The sequence below is a fragment of the Lathyrus oleraceus genome, chromosome 1 (assembly GCF_024323335.1).
Source record: "Lathyrus oleraceus cultivar Zhongwan6 chromosome 1, CAAS_Psat_ZW6_1.0, whole genome shotgun sequence".
NCBI lineage: Eukaryota > Viridiplantae > Streptophyta > Magnoliopsida > Fabales > Fabaceae > Lathyrus > Lathyrus oleraceus.
The window spans coordinates 380,042,452-380,065,361 of NC_066579.1; the positions used below are offsets into that span (position 1 = coordinate 380,042,452).

Consider the following 22,910-nt stretch of genomic DNA (forward strand, 5'->3'; position numbering starts at 1 on the left):
TAGATTAACATGCTAGGTGTAGTTTTTGAGATGATTGATTGTAGAGAGAGATATTGTGATTTTTAGTTTGGATGTCATTTAGGTTTTTGATCGATCCGTGAGTTGTAGTTAGAGTTAGGATAAATTAAGCACATATTTGTCATGTACATGAAAGGACGGTTCTAACGGTTATAAGCATGTTGATTTTGGTGAGAATTTGATGTTCATGTGTTCATGCGTTTTCTGGAAATTTTCTGGAGTGAAAGTGATGAACAAGGCGCGTTAGATCTTCGTTTTCGCCTGGCTGTTTGAATAAGGTGTTTGGCGCCTTTGTCAGCCAATCACAACATTTCGTTGCCGCGCCTGATACGACGTCGTTTTGGCGTATTTCAGCTTATTTTCAAAAATGCCACTGGCGTTTTAATTAAATAATTAATTCTATTTTCTTTTTCATTTCATTTTTCATTTAATTGCTTGAACTTAGAAAATTCCTATAGGATTCATTTTTTATCCAAATTGAGTGCAATTTTTTGCATTATTCTCATGAGAATGTGTAGAATTTAATGATATTTTTTGTGAGTTTTTTGCATGTATGGAAAAAGTAAAATGCTTAGGGATTGTTTGATGTGTCATATTTTTGTACACTTTGCCATTTTTAACATGAAATGCTCATGCCTTTGAAGAAATGAATGAAAATTTTTGTGCTTGTTCTGGACTCATTGATGGTGATTTCTATGTAGAGTTTGTGAATTTTGGATACCTGGTTGATTAGATATGATTTTTTGAATGAAGGTGTGACAATTTGTGTCACACCAAACTAGGTCAACTTTCTGATTTTATTTAAAATGCTTAGGGATGTTGATTTGAGCTGAAATTTTGTGTGAATGATAATTGATATGTCAAGATAACATGTGAATTTTGCTGGGATTTTTGATGGAGTTTTCAATTTGATTGATAATTTTCTTCACTGTTGGTTCATTTTGCAACATTGTGTAACACATGTTTGTATTTCTTTTGTGAAATTCTCATATGGTATTGGATGAAGATGGAATTTGACATGAGCATTCTAGAGACATTGTAGGAAATCATGGTTTTGATCCCATTCATTTCTAATATGTTGTCACTGTTTTATGAATTATGGAAGATGATGCTTATGTGGATGTCTTGAATTGGTTTGAATAATTGTGTCTGGATTTCTTGATTTTCATTGACCTACTTTCTTTTGTCCAATTGAGCTGAAAATTGACATTCCATACATTGAATATGTCCTGTTTAGGTGTGAATTTTTATGGAATTAATTGAATTGATTTGGTATGCTTTTGAGTGAAATAGTTCTGTTTGGTCTTTTGGTGTTGCAAATTGCATGATTGATGTTAAATTGTGCATGAAATGATAATGGTGAATGGTATGAGCATGGGACCAATTGCATTTGCTTTTGAATGGTTTTAATGTGATTTTGGTTGAATTGCACTTGCTGTTTAGAATTTTTTATCCCTTTTGGACCCTAGGCTTGGCCTAGTGGTCTTGTTTCTCACATTTGGTTTGGATTTTCAGGATGAAATGCATAATGCTTAAGGAGATTGCTTCAAGGCAATTTGAATTGAGTTTGGTTGATGTTGTAAACTAACATTGATTTTGTGTTGTAGGGTTTGATGCTTGAGCTTGAGCTCATGGCTTGCACTTATGTGCATTAACTTGTGTTGTCTGTATAGATTGACTTTTGCTGTTTATTGTTGGTTTGTCTGAGTACTGATGATACTTGATTGATTTCAGGTACATTTAGTCGCTTACAGTTCTTTAAGAACTTGCTTGCTGCTGCTTGGTTTTTAAACCAGTTGAGGTAGGACTTCTATTCTTCATGTAGTCTGGAAGACCTGGCTTGTTATTTAGCCAGGCAACTGTCTGAAGTCCTCCTTAAGAGGCGATGTTTGTGGTTGTTTACATTTGTGCCCAAGCAGGTAAAGACCTCTATGAGGCAATTGGCGGATCATAGGGATATGCAATCTATCCCCCGCTATTCTGTTGAGTCGTCCCTCTGCTCACACGGCTGTGTGTTGATGCATTGGGACACAAACCCAAGATCTTGTGCTGTTGCACAATCGAGTCAGAGTCTTGAGCGTAGAAGGGTCCCTCCATTCTGGACCCACGCTCCTTTGTCTGAAGCTCTCCCTGGTCAGGGATAAGAGCTGTGAAGTCTAATCTTCACTCACCTTTCATCTGCTTCACCTTAGCCCCGCAATGGCAAGGTTAAGAGCGAATACTACCCATGTACAGATGACTTGCTTCGGCAGTTAAACCCATTGTTTGAGCCTCACTTGACTGGTTATAGTGTGTGCTTTGTGAATATTTGTTTGCTCTGTTTGCTTGTATGCTTGTATGCTTGCTTTCTTCCTGGATAGGATTAGCTTGCAGTTGTGCAAGTAGGTAGAAACCTCAACGTATGGCAATGATGCATGACAACACTAGGCTCGAGTACAGCTCCCTGGTAGTGTGTCTTCCCTTGGTTTCTGGCTAGATTTTCTTTCCCTTTCAGGGGAACTACATCGCCCTGATCCTCGTTCCAGACGAGGTATGTAGGCAGGAGACCGTGCGAGGTCTCTCCGGGCACCCTTTTCTTTTTCGCGTGTGTTTTGTTTGGCAGCTATCAGGCTCGAGTTCCCGACTCCCTGTTAGTCTGTGTGTGCCGTTTCTTCTGACGTCTCAGCGTCTCTTCTGGCTTGCTTGATGACTTGTAGGCTCGAGTTCCCGACTCCCTACTAGTTTGCATGTTCTTCCTTTCCCGTTCAGGGTAACTACATCGCCCTGATCCTCGTTCCAGACGAGGTATGTAGGCAGGAGACCGTGCGAGGTCTCTCCGGGCACTTTTTTTTCTTTTTGTGTTTGTGCTTGACAGTTATAGGCTCGAGTTCCTGACTCCCTATTAACTTGTTTGGTTGTTGTGTGCTTGGAAGCTGATGTAAGTCCATCGAGTGGCATTCGGGTTCCAGTGTGCGTGTGTTTGGTTCGGATGCCGACGTAAGTCCAGTGATTGGCGGTCGGGCTCCACGTTTGCCCTTTTGTGTGTGTTTTGGTTCGGATGCTGATGTAAGCCCAGTGATTGGCATTCAGGCTCCATGTTTGCCTGTGTGTTTGTTTGCTTGTTTGGCGTGCGTGAGCCGAACTACGGCAGCTCTGATTCTCGTTCCAGACGAGATACGTAGGCATAGGATGCGACGTCCTATCGAGCTCTCTTCTTCTTAACCCCACCTGTGTTGTCTTAGCGTGTGTGTATGATGTTTGTCTGTTTATTTTAGCAACCTATTCTTTCTTTTAGAACGTGGATCTCGTCGAGTACGACGGACGTGAGGGGTGCTAATACCTTCCCCTTGCGTAACCGACTCCCTTACCCTTTCTCTTTGGTCGCGAGACCATGCTTTTTCCAGGTTTCTCTGAGCGTTTCCTTTCCCTATTTTGGGATAAATAACGCACAGTGGCGGCTCTGTGTTGTTTTTGCTTTAGCCCGCCGGTTGTTTTTTCGCGGATGCGACACACACCTGCTGAAACGAACCACAAGTTGGATTCTGATGTTAAGGATGATGATGTAGATGCTACATCTTTTAAACAATTGGTTGGCTCATTGAGACATCTCTGTAGCATCAGACCTGGCATTTTTATGCAGTTGAAGTGGTAAGTAGGTTTATGAGCAAACAAAAGTGGTCACATTATCAAGCTGTTGTTAGGATTCTGAGGTATATTAAAGGGACTCTGAAGTATGAAGTGTTATTCCCTTCTGGTGTAAATTCTAAATCAGAACTGATGTGTTATTTAGATTCTGATTGGTGTGGAGACAGAGTTGACAGAAGAAGTACTTATGGATATTTTTTTCAAGTATCTGGAAGGTCATATTGGTGCTCCAAGAAGTAACCAGTGGTTGCATTGTCAATCTATGAAGCTGAGTACATTGCAGGTGCTTTGTCTGCGTGTCAAGCTATTTGACTTATGAATTTGTTGCAGGATCTGAAGATCAAAGTGAACAAGCCTGTGAAGTTGATGATTGACAACAAATCAGGCATAAACCTTGTCAAAAATCCAGTGTTGCATGAAAGAAGCAAGCATATTGACACGAAGTTTCATTTTCTAAGGAATCAGGTTCAGAATGGAGTACTAGAAGTTGTACACTGTAGTACTCAGAAGCAACTTGCATATGTGCTGACTAAAGCTGTGAAGACTAAACACTTTATCCACTTGAGGGATGGAATTGGTGTTGTAGAGTTTAGTTAGCTGAATGTGAATTAAGAGATGGTGTTATAAGTAATTTATATTCAAAAGTAGTATTGTTAATCAGAAGTAGAAGTGTCTGATGAGGTTCTTCCAGAAGCGGTGTTTAGCTTCTAGTTGTAGTATTAGTTTTGTTAAGCTTAACCTAGCTAGTGTAGGTTAGTATTTTTTCGCTTACGTGACATTATTGTTCGTGTATATAAACAAAACGTGTAACCGAATTTCATAATAAAATCAATAGAGTTTCTCTCAAAAGTTAGTTAGATCTATTTTCTCTCTCTTTTCTTTCCATCTTCATCATTTTCATCTTTAACCTTGTGCACCAACATTCCTAATACTCTTTTCGTCTCATAAAAAGTGTCATATTTGAGCAATGTGCAGTTCTTAAAAAAATGATTAGATGTGTTGATTTTAATAAAAAAATTAATATTATTTTCTAGAATATCCTTATTAAATATAGTTAATAGAGTTGTTGAAAAAAATAAAAACTAATAAATAGGAGGATAGTAGTGGAAATATAATAATATATACTGCATTTATAATATAAATAGATAATTATTTTAAGACGAAAAAATGCAAATGAAATATTTTGTATGAGCCGAAGAGTATATTGATATTCTAAAGAAATACCTTGTATGGCATGCCAGCTATCGGTGGACTGGCATTACCTAGATTCAGGGTTGACTTACCTATTGATTGGTTAACTCATAGCCACATGTTACATTACATCTAACCCATTTTATCATGAAAGTATAAGGCAAGACCGTCCTTTCAAAATAGACAAATTCAAAAGGCAATACTGAGTGGAATAGAGATCAGCTACAAGTTAACCAAACCTACTCAAGATTATTAATACTTCACTATTTCAACATTCAGGTTATTTGTTTCTTCTTATCATTTTTTTTGTCTCTTTCAATTCCATATAAGAATTATTAATAATTTAGATTTAATTTTTGAATTTATTTGATGCCATAAGTATTTGTAAGACTATCTGAAAGAATTTATAAGTTGTTTTTAAGAAATGGAGGCACAACCAAATGGTTGTGCGGGTGAACTGAAGAATGAATTGAATGAAATGCTTAAAGGAGTGGTTGTTCCAGAAAGGTCTGGAATCCATGAGCAATGCATCTACAGAGTACCACCAAGAATTCACCAAGCTAATCCACAAGCTTATGCACCACAAATTATTTCCATTGGTCCTTTTCACAGTCCACTTGGTTCAAATAGTGACAACATTCTGCATAAAATGGAACAACTCAAACTCCAATATCTCAAAGGATTTCTAAATAGAACAAAACTATCCGTGGATGATTTAGTTTTCAAATTTCAAGAGTGGGAGAATAGAATCAGAAGTTGTTATGCAGAGATTTTTAGCTTTAACAGCAATGATTTCTTAAAAATCATTATAGTTGATGCATGCTTCATAGTTGAACATTTTCTTAGGTTTTCTGAATACAGAAATTGGGTGGAAAATGATCCTATATTACTAAAACCTTGGTTACACGGCGACATTGCACGTGACTTAACCCTCCTTGAAAATCAGCTACCATTTTTTGTTCTTGAAGATATGTACAAATTAGCTAGTATAACCCGTGAATTTCCATCATTTCTTGCAATTACTATACATTATTTTAAACCATTGAACCTCAACCTGCAAATCCTAAATCCAGAAACAGTACAGTGTCCAAAACACTTCACAGATCTTCTAAGAACATTTTTGATGCCGTCATCATTCGATATTGCACAAGAAGAAGGAGATATAATTGAACATGTATACAGTGTGAGTCAACTATCAGAAGCAGGATTAGTGTTTGAAGTAAGTGAAAGTAAATGCTTACTTGACTTGAATTTTGATGATAAAGGTGTGTTGAAAATGCCATGTTTTCATATCCATGATGCAACGGAGTCATACATGAGGAATATATTAGCATTTGAAGAATGTCACATTTCAGATCAAGATTCACGTTACATTTCTCAGTACTTGAGTATCTTAGATTTTCTTATTAACACAGAAAAGGATGTCAGTATCTTGGTTGATAAGAAAATTATTATGAATTTTATGGGTGATGCTAATGAAGTGGCTAGAATGGTTAACAATCTTTGCAAAAATGTTATAGCGCCTAGACTCAGTTCAAAATACATGTCTGTATGTAAAAAGTTAAATGGTTTCTATGAAAACCCTAGAAATAAGTATAAAGCTATATTTGTACATGAGTACTTCAACACTCCATGGAAAATAGCATCAACTGTAACGGCTGTGTTGCTGCTTTTGTTTACTCTTATCCAGGCTGTATGTTCAATCTGCTCACTCTAATGATACAATTAATATTGTAATATATATACTGATCTTTAACTGCTTAGCAAATTGCAATGTCTTTGTTAGGTCGACGACTTTGTTGATTTTTTTTATGCGATTTAATATTTTTTTTAATATTATTGTTTGTTGTTTTTGGTAAACATTTTAATTGAATACACCAACTCAAATCTATGAGTAGAGGTTTTTTTCTTTAAAATGAAATAAATATATACAATGTATTTGAAGGAGGGATGGACTAAAGGTGCATATTTCAAGGGATATACAAATGTTGTTGATTTTGTTGTAACACTCATATATCTTTTAAACATCAAAGGTAAAGGCAATTTTTTATTATTTTAAATACAAAATTAAAATTCTCATTTTTTACGTTTTTGGTTATTCAAACAATTTAATTTTAGCAACTAAAGTATTTGTAAAAAGAATTAGAGAAAACTACAATAGTTTCACATGCAAATTAGTTTTTGACTCGGTAGAAATTGTTCTGAGTGGAGAAAAACTACTTGTTATTGAATTGGTTCGATTTTATATTTAGCCCCTAAGTTTTTCATTATGTCTGTTCCGGTCACCAGAAAAGCCCATGTTATTTGAGAATCAGAGTCGAAGATAGTTATATATAATATTCACACTCTAATTCTTCTGTTCCTGTTTGAGCAGTTTTTCTAAATCGGTTCATGTTTGGGCGTTTTTCCAAAATGTTAGTATTTATTTCGAACTGGACTAAGATCCAATCCATATTAATCCAACGACAGGACAATTCCTCAAGTCCATTCAATCTGTGTGTTCCTGTCAAAAACATCCCCATGCTGCACCTATTAATAGAGATCTATCCCTCCATAAAGGGAGGCATCGTTCTACCTCTTACTTGTCTTATTCACACGTTAACTTGAGTATTTGAGTGTTATGCAGTTTTAAATACCGGCCAACGCCTCATCAAAACAAAGCTCCGTCGTTGCTCTGCCATCAACAACCTACTCAGGCCACTATTGATGTCCTACTAATTTGGATCACAGGTTGTGTCAAAAAGAACAAAGGGAAATGACAACTTAATACGGTTTCAGCATATACAACAAAATCTTAGTTGTCCAAATTTGAATCAACTTCTTTTACAATTCAATTGTTACCAATAATCCCCACAAGAGCAAGTACCACTTCTGAAATGATGGAACCTTCTAACATCTCTAAGAATGATTTCCCTTCCCACAATCTTTGATATGAATTTAGTAGCAACATGGCAGTCATTGCAAACCCTAAGGTTTTTAGCAACTCTAATAGTAGTTCCATGAGAAGTATTTAAAAGGCCAAAAGCAATTGCCAATCTCTCACTATGCCCACAAAGCATAGTTTCTTTCTCTTCCTCATCAACATTGTGAAGTACACAAGAAGTATCTGGTACATATCCCTCCTTTTTCATTCTTTGTGACAGGGTTTCAAGATATTCATGAAGCTCTTTACTTTGTGGATGTGAAATATCCCCTGCCACAAACTTATGAACCTCATCACCATGCTCAATCCAACTGCATCCAGGTTCTTTTCTTACTCCCAGTTCTTTCATTTTCTTCCTAACATCCATTGCTTGGTCCCAAAGTCCAGCTGAAGAGTAAATGTTAGACAATAGAACATAGTGGCTAGCCACATTTGGCTCCAACACAAATAGTTGCTTTGCTGCAATTTTGCCAATTTCTAAATTCTGGTGGATCTTGCAGCCACCAAGCAAGCTACTCCACGCATCTACTTTGTTCATATTGGATGGCATTGTCATTATCAGCTTATATGCCTCTTCAATCCGGCCTGACCGGCCGAGCAAGTCTACAAGACAGGCATAATGGTCAGATGTGGGTTGAATCCCATGTTTAGCTTCCATTGTATGGAATAAATTAAGGCCTTCATCCACCATTCCAGAGTGACTAAGAGAAGCAAAAATAGCAATATAGGTCACTTCATTAGGCCCTATTTCCCCATTATTGTCTCCTTCTGCAACCATTCTTCTAAAAAGCTCCAAAGCTTGTTCCCCTTTCCCATGCATCCCATAAGCCATGATAAGAACATTCCAAGTAATAACATTTCTTACAGACATTTGCTCAAATACTATCCTAGATAAGTTCAAGCAACCACATTTTGCATACATGTCAACTAGTGCACTTCCAACAGCAACATCCTTTGACAGCTTTTGTTTAATAGCATACGCATGAATCTCTTTCCCTTTTCCAAGTGCAGCTAAGGCAGCACAGCCAGGAAGCACAGTCATTAGAGTCACCGAATTCGGCTTAAGGGGAACACTTTCATTATCTTCATAATCATCAAACGTGTTACTCCTATGTTCTTCTTGACCTCTCTGCATGTCATGCAGAAGATTAAGTGCATCCTCGTGGCGCCCACAAACAACATATCCAGTAATCATTGTATTCCATGACACTATATCTCTCCTATTCATGCTTCCAAATATACTCCTTGAAATCTCTATCCTTCCAATTCTTGAATGCATGTCCATTAGTGCATTTTGCACATACTTATCCTTCTCGAAACCCCATTTCACTACACAACCATGGATCCCTTCTTTGTCCAAAAATTCTTCGCACCTTACACAAGCAGGCAAAACACTCGATAAAGTCACGGAATTCGGACTCAAACCCAACTCAAAAACCATCTCAACAAAAAGTTCAATAGCCTCATAATCAAACTCATTGCGTGCATAACCAGAAATCATGGCATTCCAAACTGCAACCTTCCTCCTAACGATCCCTTCAAAAACCAACCTACCCTTTTCAGCTTGCTTGCAATTACAATACATGTCAACCAAAGCACTGCCAACAAAAGAATTCTCAACCAAATCATTGTTCTTCAATACAAAGGAATGTATCTCCTTTCCCCAACTCAACATCTCTAAATGAGAACATGCAGGCAAAGCACTTGCCAAAGTAACCCCATCAGGCCTAATTCCCCTTTGAAGCATAGCATGTAAATACAACAATGCTTCCTCAAATCTATCATTCTGAGAAAGTGAACTAATAATAGTGTTCCAAGATACCAAATCTTTGTCATCAAAAACATCAAACAAAGCCTTTGCCTCATGAATTCTACCTAACTTAGCATACATTGCTACCAAAGCATTGTTAGTGAAAGTTCTCCAATCACCATTCCTCAACATAAAAGCGTGAACTTGCTTTCCAAGTAACAACCCGTTACGCAGATTGGAACACGCGTGAGCTACACTGACTAACGTAAACGAAGTTGGTTTCACATTCTCCAATAACATTAACCGGAAGAGGTGAAGTGATAGCTCCCACTCCTCAAACCGACACGCAGCAGCGATCATGGAGTTCCAGGAGACGTCGTCTCGTTTGGGGATTTCGTCAAACACGCGGCGTGCGGCGTGGATATCACCGCACTTACCATACATGTTGACGAGGGAGTTGGGGACGGTGGCTACCGATGAAGGGAGGGCTTGACCGAATTTGAAGACATGGGCATGGATTTGTTTGCCGAGGTTAAGGTCTTGGATGCCGGCGGTGGCTTTTAGGACGGCGGGAAATGCGAAGTTGTCTGGGGGTACGCCAGCGGCGACCATGTTGGCGTATGTAGAGATGGCTTGGTGAAAGGAGGAGGGGGATTGGGCTTGAGAGCGAAGGTGGTCGATCCATGAGGAAGGAGAACGGGATTCTGTGGCGGCGGAGGGTGGAGGAAGGTGTTTGTTGGGAGTGAGGGAAGAAGGATAAGGGAGGAGTAACGGTTGTTGGTGGAGAGAGGACATGTCAACGACCTTCAAATATGGGAACATAAATATCTTATCATCATCTATATTTCTATGTATTTTTTTAATGAATTTTTCATTTAAAATTACATTTTATCCCTTTTTAGTCCCTTAATTTTAAAAGGTATGGGTTAATTGAATCTTTTTATTGTTGAAACAACGATATAGAATTTCTTTCGTCCTCTATTTGGCTCAAAGGACATTTATTTATGGAATCAAACCATGGTCACCATGACTATTTAGAAAGTTTGTGTACCACAAGGCTACACCACGAGAGTTAACAAATGAAAGAGTTAAGAAGTTGCATCATTATTTATAAACATGAATAAAAAAAAGAAATAAAATATTCATTGCCCTTTCACAAAAATGAGATATTTCATTCATGGTAAAAAAATGTAATGATGTGAATCATTTGTTCATTTGTATCTTGGTGAAGACATGAAAAAAAAATCACTTTTACATTACTCTCCTATACATAACTTATTTATCATTCAAGATATCATTAATTTTTTTAACATTTTGGTATTTGTAATTTAATTGAGTATTGTTTATGGATTAAAGCTATTTTGATTCTCAACACTGTTTATTAGTCTTGTTATTTAGAGGATACGAATTGTGTGTTTAAACCCTTGATCCTTTGGTGGGCATGGCGCAATGTTTGTCAGGTTCCTATCAAAAGTTTTTCTACTAACATGGTTCACTTCTGCCGTGTAGTAGCTTTGATCGGCTTCCACGTTCTCGACAATGTCGTCTTCTCTCCATATTGATATTCTCTAATGGAGATATGAAGGGACGACACCAACCCCGTGTATCCTTTCTCTCCCCGACAATAAGTTATAGTTGGCTTTGGAAGGTTGAAAAATGGTTATGACAACAAAATCTACCTGTATTGCCCCTAGAAAATGGTCAATGTTGTCGTCATAATTGGAAAGCACCATGTTATGAGACCTTAGGTCGATGTCGAACTTCCCTATCTTTCTTAACAGGGAATGTGGCATCAATTTAACGGTTATGCCACTATCGACTAGGACTTTGTTGACACCATGATTGTCAACTTTTGCTTTGATCAAAAGTGGTTTTAGATGGCTCTTCATCCCCGTTCATGGTTTTTCAAAGACGACATTCAGCTCTTCGACACAACCGTAATTCATCACATAATAGTAATTTGGCTTGTGTGCACCATATATTCTATAAAGTATTCCTCTTTTGCGTCAGTTACTTCAGTCATCATGTCGTATTCAACGGACATCACTGATACTACGTTGCACAGGACATCAAAATTTCCCTCTGACTCTGAGAAATTATCTACTATCATTTCCCAAACTTCGTCTTTACCCTCTTCCTTGTCGGTTGGTAAAGGAAGGTTCACCCTCTCCTTCACTCACCTTTTTGCCACTTCGAATTTAGGTTCTATAGGTGATAGTAGAGGAAAGATTCTTTCTTTAACTGCCCTTTTTTCCATTTTGTCATCCGCTTCTTGTTTTTGGTTGCTACTAGAACCAACATTTCTTGGAACACCTTTTTCTGGCGTTGATACCTTCGCCATTGTGTCCGAGTCATGGGGTTCTTCCCCTTATAATTTGGATTAATAGCATGTCCAAGTCATGCTTAGTGCCAACACCTCTCCATTCTTTTGGTTGGTGTTCGTTCTGTTGTGGGGGTGTATCCACTTACCAACTGGCGCCCTCGACTGAGATGCGCAGGTCTTATGTCGGCCTTCTTTGTAGTATGCGACCATATTATGTGTCCTATAGGGGACACCTCTCTTGTTGAACGCAGAATATGACCTCGACTGAGGCCACTTGCCCCCCTTAGAAGGTTGGGACTTAGTTTTCTCAAGGCCTTCAATAGCCTTTCTACCAAACACAACACTGCACTTGTGGCATATTATAACTTTTAAGCCTTTCAATTTTCATCTATTAAGAAAATCCATGAGTTCCTTCTCAGCATTAGGGTAAACCATTTTGACTTTCTTATGATACTTTAACTCAGAAACTTCCATTGCCACGTCGGGGCTCTCGGTAGCCTCGACCATTAAACATTTGAGTGATTTAGCATAATTTGCATCTTTGATTTACAGAGGGCCAGAGTCCACCTGCATTAGGGCTTTAGCCTTATCAGCAAACTTCAATATTCTCTCGTTCAATTCTCCTTGCACCAAATCCCTGAAAAGGACAGAATGAGAAGTCTCATGATCCAGAAAATTATGAAACTTGCAAAATCCTTTTTTCTTTCGTTGCTCCAAAGGTGGCGTCTTTAGTCCATAGGGACTATAAATTGTCCATCAGCGAGTACGAGGTCAAAAATCTCGCCGCACTTAGTTATGTTGAAGGTGTACGTTTTGGTGACAAATTTTTCGTTTTTCGGTTCAACATGATTCTTTCCGTCAGATGGTTTTAACAATTTACAGATATAGAGAGGTTCTGGTTTTAGTTCCGCCATGTTTATGTTATTCTCTTCGACCTCCTCATATCATATGTCATATCCCTGGCCTCTCTCATCTGCCTCTATATAGGCAGCCTTCTCTTTTTTATGGAATATGCTCGTCCTGGCCTTCTCGGCCTTTAAGCGTTTGACCTGTTGAACCCTATCAGCCAACTGAGCCATACCTCTCAGACATTGGGTATCTAGTTTATTTCTATAGAGTTATCTAGACCCTCAGTGTCCATTTGGACCAATTTATGTTCAGGAACTTGGGTAAAACACCTTGCCTTTAATCGCCTGAACTTATTTATGTAGTCATCAATTGACCCAGGCGTTTTGCACCTTACACTAGCTAGTTCTTTGAGGCTAATCTTCGCCATAGGAAAGGAAACCACCACTCCTGGTAATGATGTCGCACTCGTTATTGGGGGTAATAATAGGTTTATTGGTTCCAATGGGAATTGAATTCCCTGTTGTTCTAACCGTTGATCCGTCAGGTTGTTCAATGTCTGGAATGTCATTTCGAGGAAGTGAAGTGTTCTTAGGGCAAACCATTTCGGCTAGAGTTCTACCACGCCTCAAGCGCATAAAAGTCCAGACGCATAAAACATCTTTTAACACAAGAAAAGACCAACAGCAAAGTAATATAATACAACACTTTTTAAATGACGAAAATTCAGAATTTTGCACAAACAGGTCCCACTAGACGTGCCAATTTGTTCACCGGTGATTTTAGTAAACAATAACTTAGTTTTAAATTTATTGCTCGAAGGACCAAATTAGTAAATCCTGGGGCATGTTGTGCTAAATTTATGGGGAAAGGAAGTGTGCATCAATGTTATCGAGTATTTGCGTTGAATGCTGATTACTTTTGGAAAAATGGTTAAGTTTGGACGTAAATGTATCAGTAATTTCGACTAAGTCAAAATAGTAACTTGAATGAAAATAAAAATAAATAAATGTAGATGAAATGAAACGAAAACTTTATTTGTATAAGTAAAAGTTGGTACACAAGTACATTTTCTTCAAAGACTCGTTTCTTGCTTGTGTATGGATATTTTGAGTTTGTATTGAAGTTTATAATAATTTTTCCACCCCGAGTCCTAACACTATAATCCTTATTTATAGTATTATGAACTAACTATTTTCAACGTTCAACTGTCTTCCATCCGAAACATCACCTCTGCATGCTTTGTCTGCCTTCGATTGATCTCCATGTGTATTTGGTGTTTGATAAGACCAAAAAACAATTATTTAGTTTATTTTTGAATTTGCTTTGGTCAAATCTCCTTCAATCTGTCGAATTGGTGAATAACCAAACTTTTGAAAATTTTCGCTAAATATCAGACCAAATCTTTCAAATGCCGAAAGTTGATGTTTTGCCCCTAATGTCCATTATCAAAAGACATCAAATCTTACCATATGTTTGTTTAGAAATTTCAGCTAGTTCCTTTGTTAAATTTGTACATTAAAAATTCTTGGCTTACATCAACTTAGCATCACCGTAAGAATACAAAGTTTATATCATATGGTGCAGAATCAAAATTTTAAATTGCAATCAACAATCACATGAAAACCGCAATGGCACATTTGTTTAAAATTGTATACACGTTTGAAGGTTTACCACATGAAGGAAAAATTTGTTCAAAATTTTCATGTGGGGTTTTCAAGTTAGAAATTTACGTTTCTACATTATACTTAAGTGGGTCAATTGATAAATGTGGGGTATATTGTGGATCAATTTTAGAGTTTTTGAAGAGTTGTACAAATATTTAAAAAATATAATTTATTTGTTTAGAAAATGTAAAAGTGTTATATAATATAAAAAATTGATCGAGTATCAATTTAAAGAAAATTCTAACTTGAGTGAATATCCAAAAACCAAAAATTCTAACAAAATTCTTCCCGTTTGAAGGTTTTAATAACTTACACACGTAAGGTGGCCCTGGCTTTAACTCTGTCAGATTAACCTCACTCTCTTCGACACAATTAATATCATATATTTGTTCAAATTCGTCTATTTCGAAATAGGCTACCTTTTCTTTTTTAAGGTATTTGCTTGACCTGGCCTTTTCTGCCTTCAAGCGTTCGACTTGTCGAACCCTGTCTGCTAACTAGGCCATGTTTCTTAAATACATGGTGTTTATTTCTTCTTAGTGGAATATTATATACCTCATGCTTCCAGTTCAACTAATTCATGCTCAGGCACTTGAGTGAAGTACCTTGCTTTCAATATCCTGAACTTGTTTAGGTAGTCATCTATTTGCACCTCACACTGGCTAGCTCTTTGAGGCTAATATTGGATTATCCCATGTAAAATTGTTCATGGAATACCCTTTCTAATTAGTTCTAACTACATATGGAACGTGGGGGTAAGATGGTAAACCATGTGAAAACATTTTTTGTGAGAGAATTTGGAAAGAATTTCATCTTCAAATTCTCATTATTGGCTATGTATTATGCCTCTGACAGATATCACGCCACATGCTTGATAGTTGACTCGTTAGTATCTTCTGCAAACTTAATGAATATGGGGATTTTCCAACCCCTTGATAATTCAGTCTGCAATACATGATCAGTTAATGCAGAGACAAAATTTAGCCTATGCAGACTAATATTGAGGTCATTATGGACCAAAATTTGTTCAACCACATTAGTTATATTTTTTTTGTCCCGTAAATTTTTTTATTGGCCATTTCTAACTACTTGGTCAACATCTTGGTTCCTTGTTACCACTATTACCTCAAGGCCATTTTGGCATGCATTTCCTTTGACTACCCTGGGTATGGGTGGTTCGATAGGTATCTCCTGTTGTGGTATTTGGTTATCATGAACCTGTTGAATAAGTGATGGAGGAGCACCAAAGAAATTAGCCATTCTACCCTTTTTTATACCAATTACGTGTAACTGTGGTTGTGTTCTGAATCACATGATTGAACACTATGCATATTTGTTGTGTCAACATGTTAACCATTTTGTGATTATTGTCTTCCACCTGTTGTCTTATAAACTGAATAGAATTATTGGTTAAGGATGGCATCCCTGGAGGAATATACATTAGTCCTCCTGGTGGTTGTTCCAGTCGACCAAGGTTTCTAATCGCAAACCCCAATGCTAAGTATGGATTAACAGGTGATGCAATAGTCATTGCATTTTTTATAAGTGCCAAATATTGGTGAAATTGTACATGGAAAATTAGCACTTATTAGCTTGTTTTATAAGATTCAAGTGTCAAAACACCAACTTTGTTGTAAATAATAGTTTTGGTAGTTATGTATATAGATTTTGCTTAAAGTACTCTAACTCAACTCAATTTATAGGTATTCATGGATGCCCAAGAGTTTTGGCCATCAAATGATAGAAGAAATGCTCATTACTCATCTTTAAAGAAAAGCTTCCCATGCTTGTACCCGCGCTGAGCGTAACTCCAAGCGCCAAGGGAACTGAGTGTCATTTCCTAGGCTTAGTGCAGGTTGTGGCGGTTTAAGTTTCTTGTCTGTTAGTTGCACTTAGCGCAACATTCCTGGGCTGAGCGCGAGTCCACTTTTCAGACCACTATAAATACCTTTCAAAGTGAGAAAATTACGGATATATCAATTTTTTGGAAGAAGAAACACATTAAACAACATGAAAAAGTGATTATTGAAGATCAAAAGCTGGATACGCATGAATCATCGGGAAATCACATTTGATGCATATTTATCTTCATTCTTCCTATTTGTACCTAGCTACCATGAGTAGCTATGTCCATTTTTTGTTGGGATTGGATGTAGTTCACCGTAACAGTATGCATGTTTATTGATCATGGCGTTATATACAATCTATTCATGAATTAATATCAATGTTATCTATGATTCATTGTTTAACTTTATAGATTGGAATTGATATTGAGAAATACGGTTTGAATCTTGATTTAAGATAATCATCAGTTAGATTCTAAATGCTAGACATAGGTTTAGGTTTAACATTCGTTGTAACTATCAATTCTTAATGCTACCTTATTGCTTAATAGGCTGAGAAATCGTCGATTAAATAATAAGGTCGAGCTCTCATCAGAAGTTTAAACATAAACTCTATTTGTTAGCGATATGTGATGATATTGATGAATCATAGATAACATTGATGGACTTCAACCGCAACCAAAACTTATTGATGAGTTTACTCAGATTCATATCTTCATCAATGGACTTCAACCGCAACCAAAACTTATTTTGGATGCAACTGCAAGTGGTTCTCAGATTCATATCTTCATCAATGTCCTAACCATGGTTTTGATGAGTTTACTCAGATTCATATCTTCATCAATGGACTTCAACCGCAACCAAAACTTATTTTGGATGCAACTGCAAGTGGTTCTTTAATGTCTAAGAATGAAGAAGATGCAATTGTAACTATTGATAGAATGACACTCAATGGTCACCAAGTTCAACACAATAGAGGTCATTCACAAAAGAAAGATGGCATAATTGAATTGGGAACAAATGATGCAATTTTGGCTCAAAACAAACTGTTAAATCAAACAGTGGAAGAACTTACAAAACAAATGTACAAGCTTCCGCAATAGCTTAAAGAAATGCAAGAAGTTCTGAACAAACATCAACAGGTTGCATACTGTGAACTTTACAGTAGATATCATCCCACAGTTTATTATCCTTCGGCGAATGAAGAGTTAAATTATATGGGAAATTAAAATCAATATCAATAGAGACAAGCACCATATCAAGGTAATATTGGTTATCAAAAAAGAGGGAACAATGCACATTTTGGCCAAGGGTGGAGACCAAAAGCAGGACCATCTAATAAGCAAAATCCGTTTCAGAATTAATCAGAATCCTCAACTACAAGATAGAAATTCAAAGATTGAGGACACTCTGAATCGGTTTATGCAAATGTCTATAGCAAATCAAAAGAGCACTGATTCAACCATAAAGAACCTTGAAAATCAAGTTGGTCAAATAGGTAAGCAATTGGATGATCAACAAAGAGGGATATTTACTGTGCACACTTAAGCTAATTTGAACGAACATTACAAGTTCGTTCTAACACAGAATGACAAAGAAGTTGGCAAAGGAAATGGCGATAATATTGGCAAAGAGAAAGTTGTGATAGAAAAATAAGAAGGAGAAAATGAAGAAGGTGAGGGGGGAGTAGAACAATAAAATGAAAAGGAAGAATTAGTTAAAAATTAAAAAATTGAAAAAGATGGGTTAGAAAAGAAAAAGAGTGATGAAAAGAAGACAAAAGCTCAAAAAGTTCAAGAGGAGAAAGGGAAAATGAAGAGTTTTCTAGTGTAACATCTGTTAGGGACCAATTAGCACTACTTTTCAAATATTTTTATTGGTCCCTTTTACCATTTTCTTATTGAATTACACACTTTTATCCTCACAATTTAGTAAAAATGCAATTAAGTTTAATTGATTATGTTTTGAGTAGATATTTCACGTATTTGTTAGTTTTGTAGAGTTTTTGGACAAGAGAGCATTGGAGTGCATAAGCATAATTTGGAAGAAGTTTCAATGGCATTTTGAAAGCATTTGAAGAACAAAACTTGGGAGCAATGTTTAAATGAAGCTTGCAAGGCAAAGAAGCTGAAATTGCTTCAGTTCGCGCCGTGACCAGGGTTGGCGCCGCGAACCTTGCGAAAACAGTAAGCTTCACATTTGGTTTGGGCCAATTGTTCTGTTTTCAACCCAACTTAAGTGTGACAGTTTTGTATCATTTTTAAAGTGCTTCTCAGTTTTAGACCAAAATGGAACATTTAAGGAAATGATGAACTCTTTTAAGCACACAATGGAAAAAAAAGGAATTATTATTCACAAGTTGTAGAAGAAAAACAGAGCTTACTTTGGTATTTCATTTTGCTGTAAAAAATGATAATGATGAGCTAAACCCCACTTTGTCAAGATTGGAGGTAGTAGCTATTCCTTATTGTTTATGTATTCCATTTGACTCTTGTATGTGACAAAAGGCTATTGATGTAATGAATGATATTTTTTCCCTATTTTGAATATTCAGATTTGAGTTGTTGTTGAGAAAGATTATTCAAGTCTTGACTTAAAATATGCTTTCAAGTAGTGAATGAGTTGTAGAAATAGATTTATACACTACTCTTTTTTTGTATCAAACATTAAAGATTGCTATATTGATAGTTAGGTAGAGAAATCATTTAATCATTAATATAGTGATTATCACAATATCATTTAGAAATAAATGATATTGAGAGGATACTTGAATATCATCAATAACTTTAAGTCCATATAGTTGTCAAGAAGGAAACATAAGAAATTTGGATAGTGAACTCCAATCTTGCCAAGCCTTTTATATTTGATTAAAACTATTTTTATTGTCTTAGTGTCATTTTACTCAAAAGATAACTATTCAAACAAAACAACTTGGTTACATTTTAAACTTATAACAATTTGAATTATAGAACGGCGGTAATAACAACCAATCTCTCTGGATACGATACAAAAATATTTGCCGGAAATATACTTTTCAACAACATTTACGTTTTTTGCATTCTCCTACCAAGAAAGATAATGCAAGGCATTATGGAAGGTTTTTGGATATATTTAGTCGGTTGCAGATAAATATTCCATTTTTTTAAGATATTGAAAAATTGCCAACTTATGCTAAGTTCATGAAGGATGTTCTCGCGAAGAAAATGAGGTATATGGATCAAGAGATTATAAACCTAGATGCTACTTGTAGTGTCATCATTCAAAAAACAATTCCACAGAAAGAAATAGACCTTGGGAGAGTTACATTGCATGACACTATAGGGAATGTAAACATTGGCAAAGCATTAGTTAATTTGGGTTCAAGCCTAAACCTGATACAGTTGTCGGTGGTTAGGAGGTTAGGCAACCTTGAAGTTAAATAGGCAAAGATGACATTGCAGTTGAAAGATAAATCCATCACCCGTCCATCAGGAATAACTGAAGATGTTTTGGTTAAGGTGGACAAGTTCTTATTTCCAATTGATTTTATTGTGATGGATATTGAACAAGATGATGATGGACCTTTGATTTTAGGCCGACCTTTCATGAAAATAACAAGAATGATGATATATGTGGATGAGGGAGTGATAAAAGTAAGAGTGTATGATGAAGAAGTCAACTTTTGTTTGTTTGAAGCAAGCAAGCATCCAACCAATAAAGGAATATGTTTTCAAATGTATGCTCTTGACAAAACAATAAAAGAAGAGAATATTGATGACTGTATAAAAAATCCTAAAACATCATTGGAAGCTTTCATACTAAAAAAGGAAATAAATATAAACACATTCTCAAAGAAAAGCAAAGGAATCATAAGAATTTGTGAGAAAGGAAAAACTTGCAAGAAAGTCATTCATGATATTGTCAAGAGGGTCGAGCCAATAAAGAGACATGTCAAGACAAAGCCACATGATGGTGATGCAGATGATTGGATCATATCACAAAGACCACCTTGAATTCACTTGAAAAAAAGTCGAGCTAACGACATTAAACAAGCGCTTGTTGGGAGGCAACCCAACTTTGTAAGTATTTTAGTTTTGGATTTTGTATTTTAAGTCTTTAAGGATGAAAATGAATGACATTTTGAAAGCAATAACGCATTTTCAAAAACCTGATGCCCATGATCCAGCGTTGAGCCCAAGATTTCGCGCTAAGCGCGACCTGCTGTATCAGTAAGAAAAATTGTATTAATTGGCTTGCGGTCAGGCCATTTGTTCAGGAAGAGGCAGTTGATCTAGAGGTTGATGAAAAAGGTGAAGCAGAAGATGAATAGGAAACATAAGACATGAGTGAATGTGATGAGGATTATGGATTATTTGATTAAAAAGCTCGTCATTACTAGTGAAATCTATAAGCTTTCAGTCATTTATTTATTTATCATGTTTTCGTTGAACTAATTTATGGTGTTATGAACTTATTTTGATCTTTGTTGGATTTGGGATTTTTGGTTGGCATCTTATGTCAACATAGCTTTATGGTGGATTTTGGTAATTAAGTTGTTGTTTTGTTTAATTTGGTTCGAGTAGTAGTAGTTTAGTTTTAATTTCAAGTTGTTAAATTTTAGAAAAAATATTTTTTGAGTTTGTTCTCAAAGCTTATCTCTTGATGGCTTAAAGAAACCTTGAGTAATTGTTTCAAGTTTGAATATTCAACAAGCAAATGCAAGTGGTAATGATAAAAGCTTGAAAGATGGTGCAATGTCAAGGTACGTGTTTATTGCTTTCTAGAGCATAGTATGAATATAAAACTTGCAATTTTTACAAAAATGTGTTCATGCATTCTTTTGCAGTACTGGTATCATGATTGAATCACATTAGAATAAAACCTAAATGTGAAGAAGCTTTCCATTGTTTACTATATGCACAGGAGACCATCAATTATTTGTTTTAACTCGGTTGGCTTATGCTTAATCTTGCAATTGTGTTAACTTGAATGAAAGCATAAAAGTGATCAAGATATTTTTTTATTTGAGCACAACCATTTTACCAAAGTGATATACCTTATGAGTGAGCGAGAATTTGTTAACCACTTTAAGCCTTAATGTCAGAATCTATATCAATTTTGAATTGTGAAATTTTTCCTTTGCACTTAAAGAATTAGTTCATCATTTATTTTTTTGAACGAATTCTGAAAGTTTTCTTGAAATACTTGAACCATCATCCTTCATTTGTGGTTGAAATTTTGTCTATTGTCGTATAAAATGGAAGAGCATTCTTACTAAAAAGTTGGTTGTATTAAAGTTGGGGAGAAAAAGGTGGGCTGCTTAGAAATCAAAAAAGAAATAAAAATTGAGAAAAAGAAAAAAGAAAAAGAAATGAAAAAGTGTGAAAGAAAAAGTGGCAAACACGAATTGTGCCAACAAACGTGAATCAAGGGTGTAGCATTCGAACAAAAATAAGTATAAACGAAGTTGTGAATGATATAATGTTAGAAAAAGTGAATGCTCTTCTAGAGTTTGGCAACTTTGTTTCAATTACCCTTTGATATGGCCTTTCTTTGTTTATCAAACCATAATAAAACCCTTGAAAGACCTTTTTGATTTGTGCTTTTGTGCTTTCAATATGATTTGCTTGGATGAATACATAAGTTGATCAAGATGTTAGCAAGATTGTTGGGTGTGAGTCATGTCCCTCATAATGTTCTTTATCAACTTAAAGAAAGTTAGGTATGATTCATGATTGAACTTGTGTTGTATTGGAATGTATGACATGACTTTTGTGTTTAGGACTTGTTTCGCGATCATGGTTTGATTCTGGATGTGATAAGAATAAATCTTACTTGTACTTTAAATATTTTAACCATGCATTTGTCATTTTGTTTCTCTAAAATGGATTGTTCTTGAAAAATCTTGGAAGTTACTCTTGTTTTCTTGCAGGCTTTTAAGATATTTGTTTGAGGACAAACAAATTTCTAAGTTGGGGAGAGTTTATAAGTGCGAAATATTTATGAAATTGTACATGGAAAATTGACATTTATTAGTTTGTTTTATAAGATTCAAGTGTTACAACACCAACTTTGTTGTAAATAATAGTTTTGGTAGTTATGTAAATAGATTTTGCTTAAAGTACTCTATGTCAGCTCAACTTGTAGGTATTCATGCATGTACAATAGTTTTGGTCATCAAATGATATAAGAAATGCTCACTAATTATCTTTAAAGAAAAGCTTCCCATGCTTGTACCTGTGTTGAGCGCAGCTCCAAGGAAAAATAAAACATAAAGTTCCGCGCTGAGAGTGAATTGGCAGCGCATGGGCACTAAACGTCGTTTCTTGGGCTCAATGTAGGTTATGGAAGTTTAAGTTTCTTGTATGTTAGCTACCTTAAGTACAACCTTCCTAGGCTAAGCGTGAGTCCACTTTTCATACCACTATAATTACCTTTCAAAGTGAGAAAATTAGGGATATATCATTTTTTGGGAAGAATAAACACATTAAACAACAAGAAATGGTGATTCTTGAAGATCAGGAGCTAGATACACATCAATCGTCAGGAAATCACATTTGATGCATATTCATCTTCATTCTTCTTGTTTGTATCAAGCTACCATGAGTAGCTAAATCCATTTCTTGTTAGGATTGGATGTAGTTCACCAAAACATTACGTATGTTTATTGATCATGGCGTTATATACAATCTAATTATGAACTAATATCGATGTTATCTTTGTTTCACTGTTTAACTTGATAGAT

General features: G+C 36.0%; 2 protein-coding genes across 2 annotated transcripts; one reads left to right on the top strand and one right to left on the bottom strand.

Moving 5' to 3' along the window:
* Nucleotides 1-4,908: 4,908 nt before the first annotated feature.
* On the top strand, nucleotides 4,909-6,596 carry LOC127138177 (UPF0481 protein At3g47200). The gene is made up of 2 exons (XM_051064573.1): nucleotides 4,909-5,112; nucleotides 5,256-6,596. Exon 2 carries the CDS (start codon nucleotides 5,258-5,260, stop codon nucleotides 6,548-6,550), a length of 1,293 nt encoding a protein of 430 aa, XP_050920530.1. The 5' UTR covers nucleotides 4,909-5,112; nucleotides 5,256-5,257; the 3' UTR covers nucleotides 6,551-6,596.
* Nucleotides 6,597-7,564: 968 nt separating this feature from the next.
* On the bottom strand, nucleotides 7,565-10,350 carry LOC127138181 (pentatricopeptide repeat-containing protein At3g57430, chloroplastic). Its single transcript, XM_051064578.1, has one exon. It carries the CDS (start codon nucleotides 10,326-10,328, stop codon nucleotides 7,671-7,673), a length of 2,658 nt encoding a protein of 885 aa, XP_050920535.1. The 5' UTR covers nucleotides 10,329-10,350; the 3' UTR covers nucleotides 7,565-7,670.
* Between the last annotated feature and the right edge of the window lie 12,560 nt (nucleotides 10,351-22,910).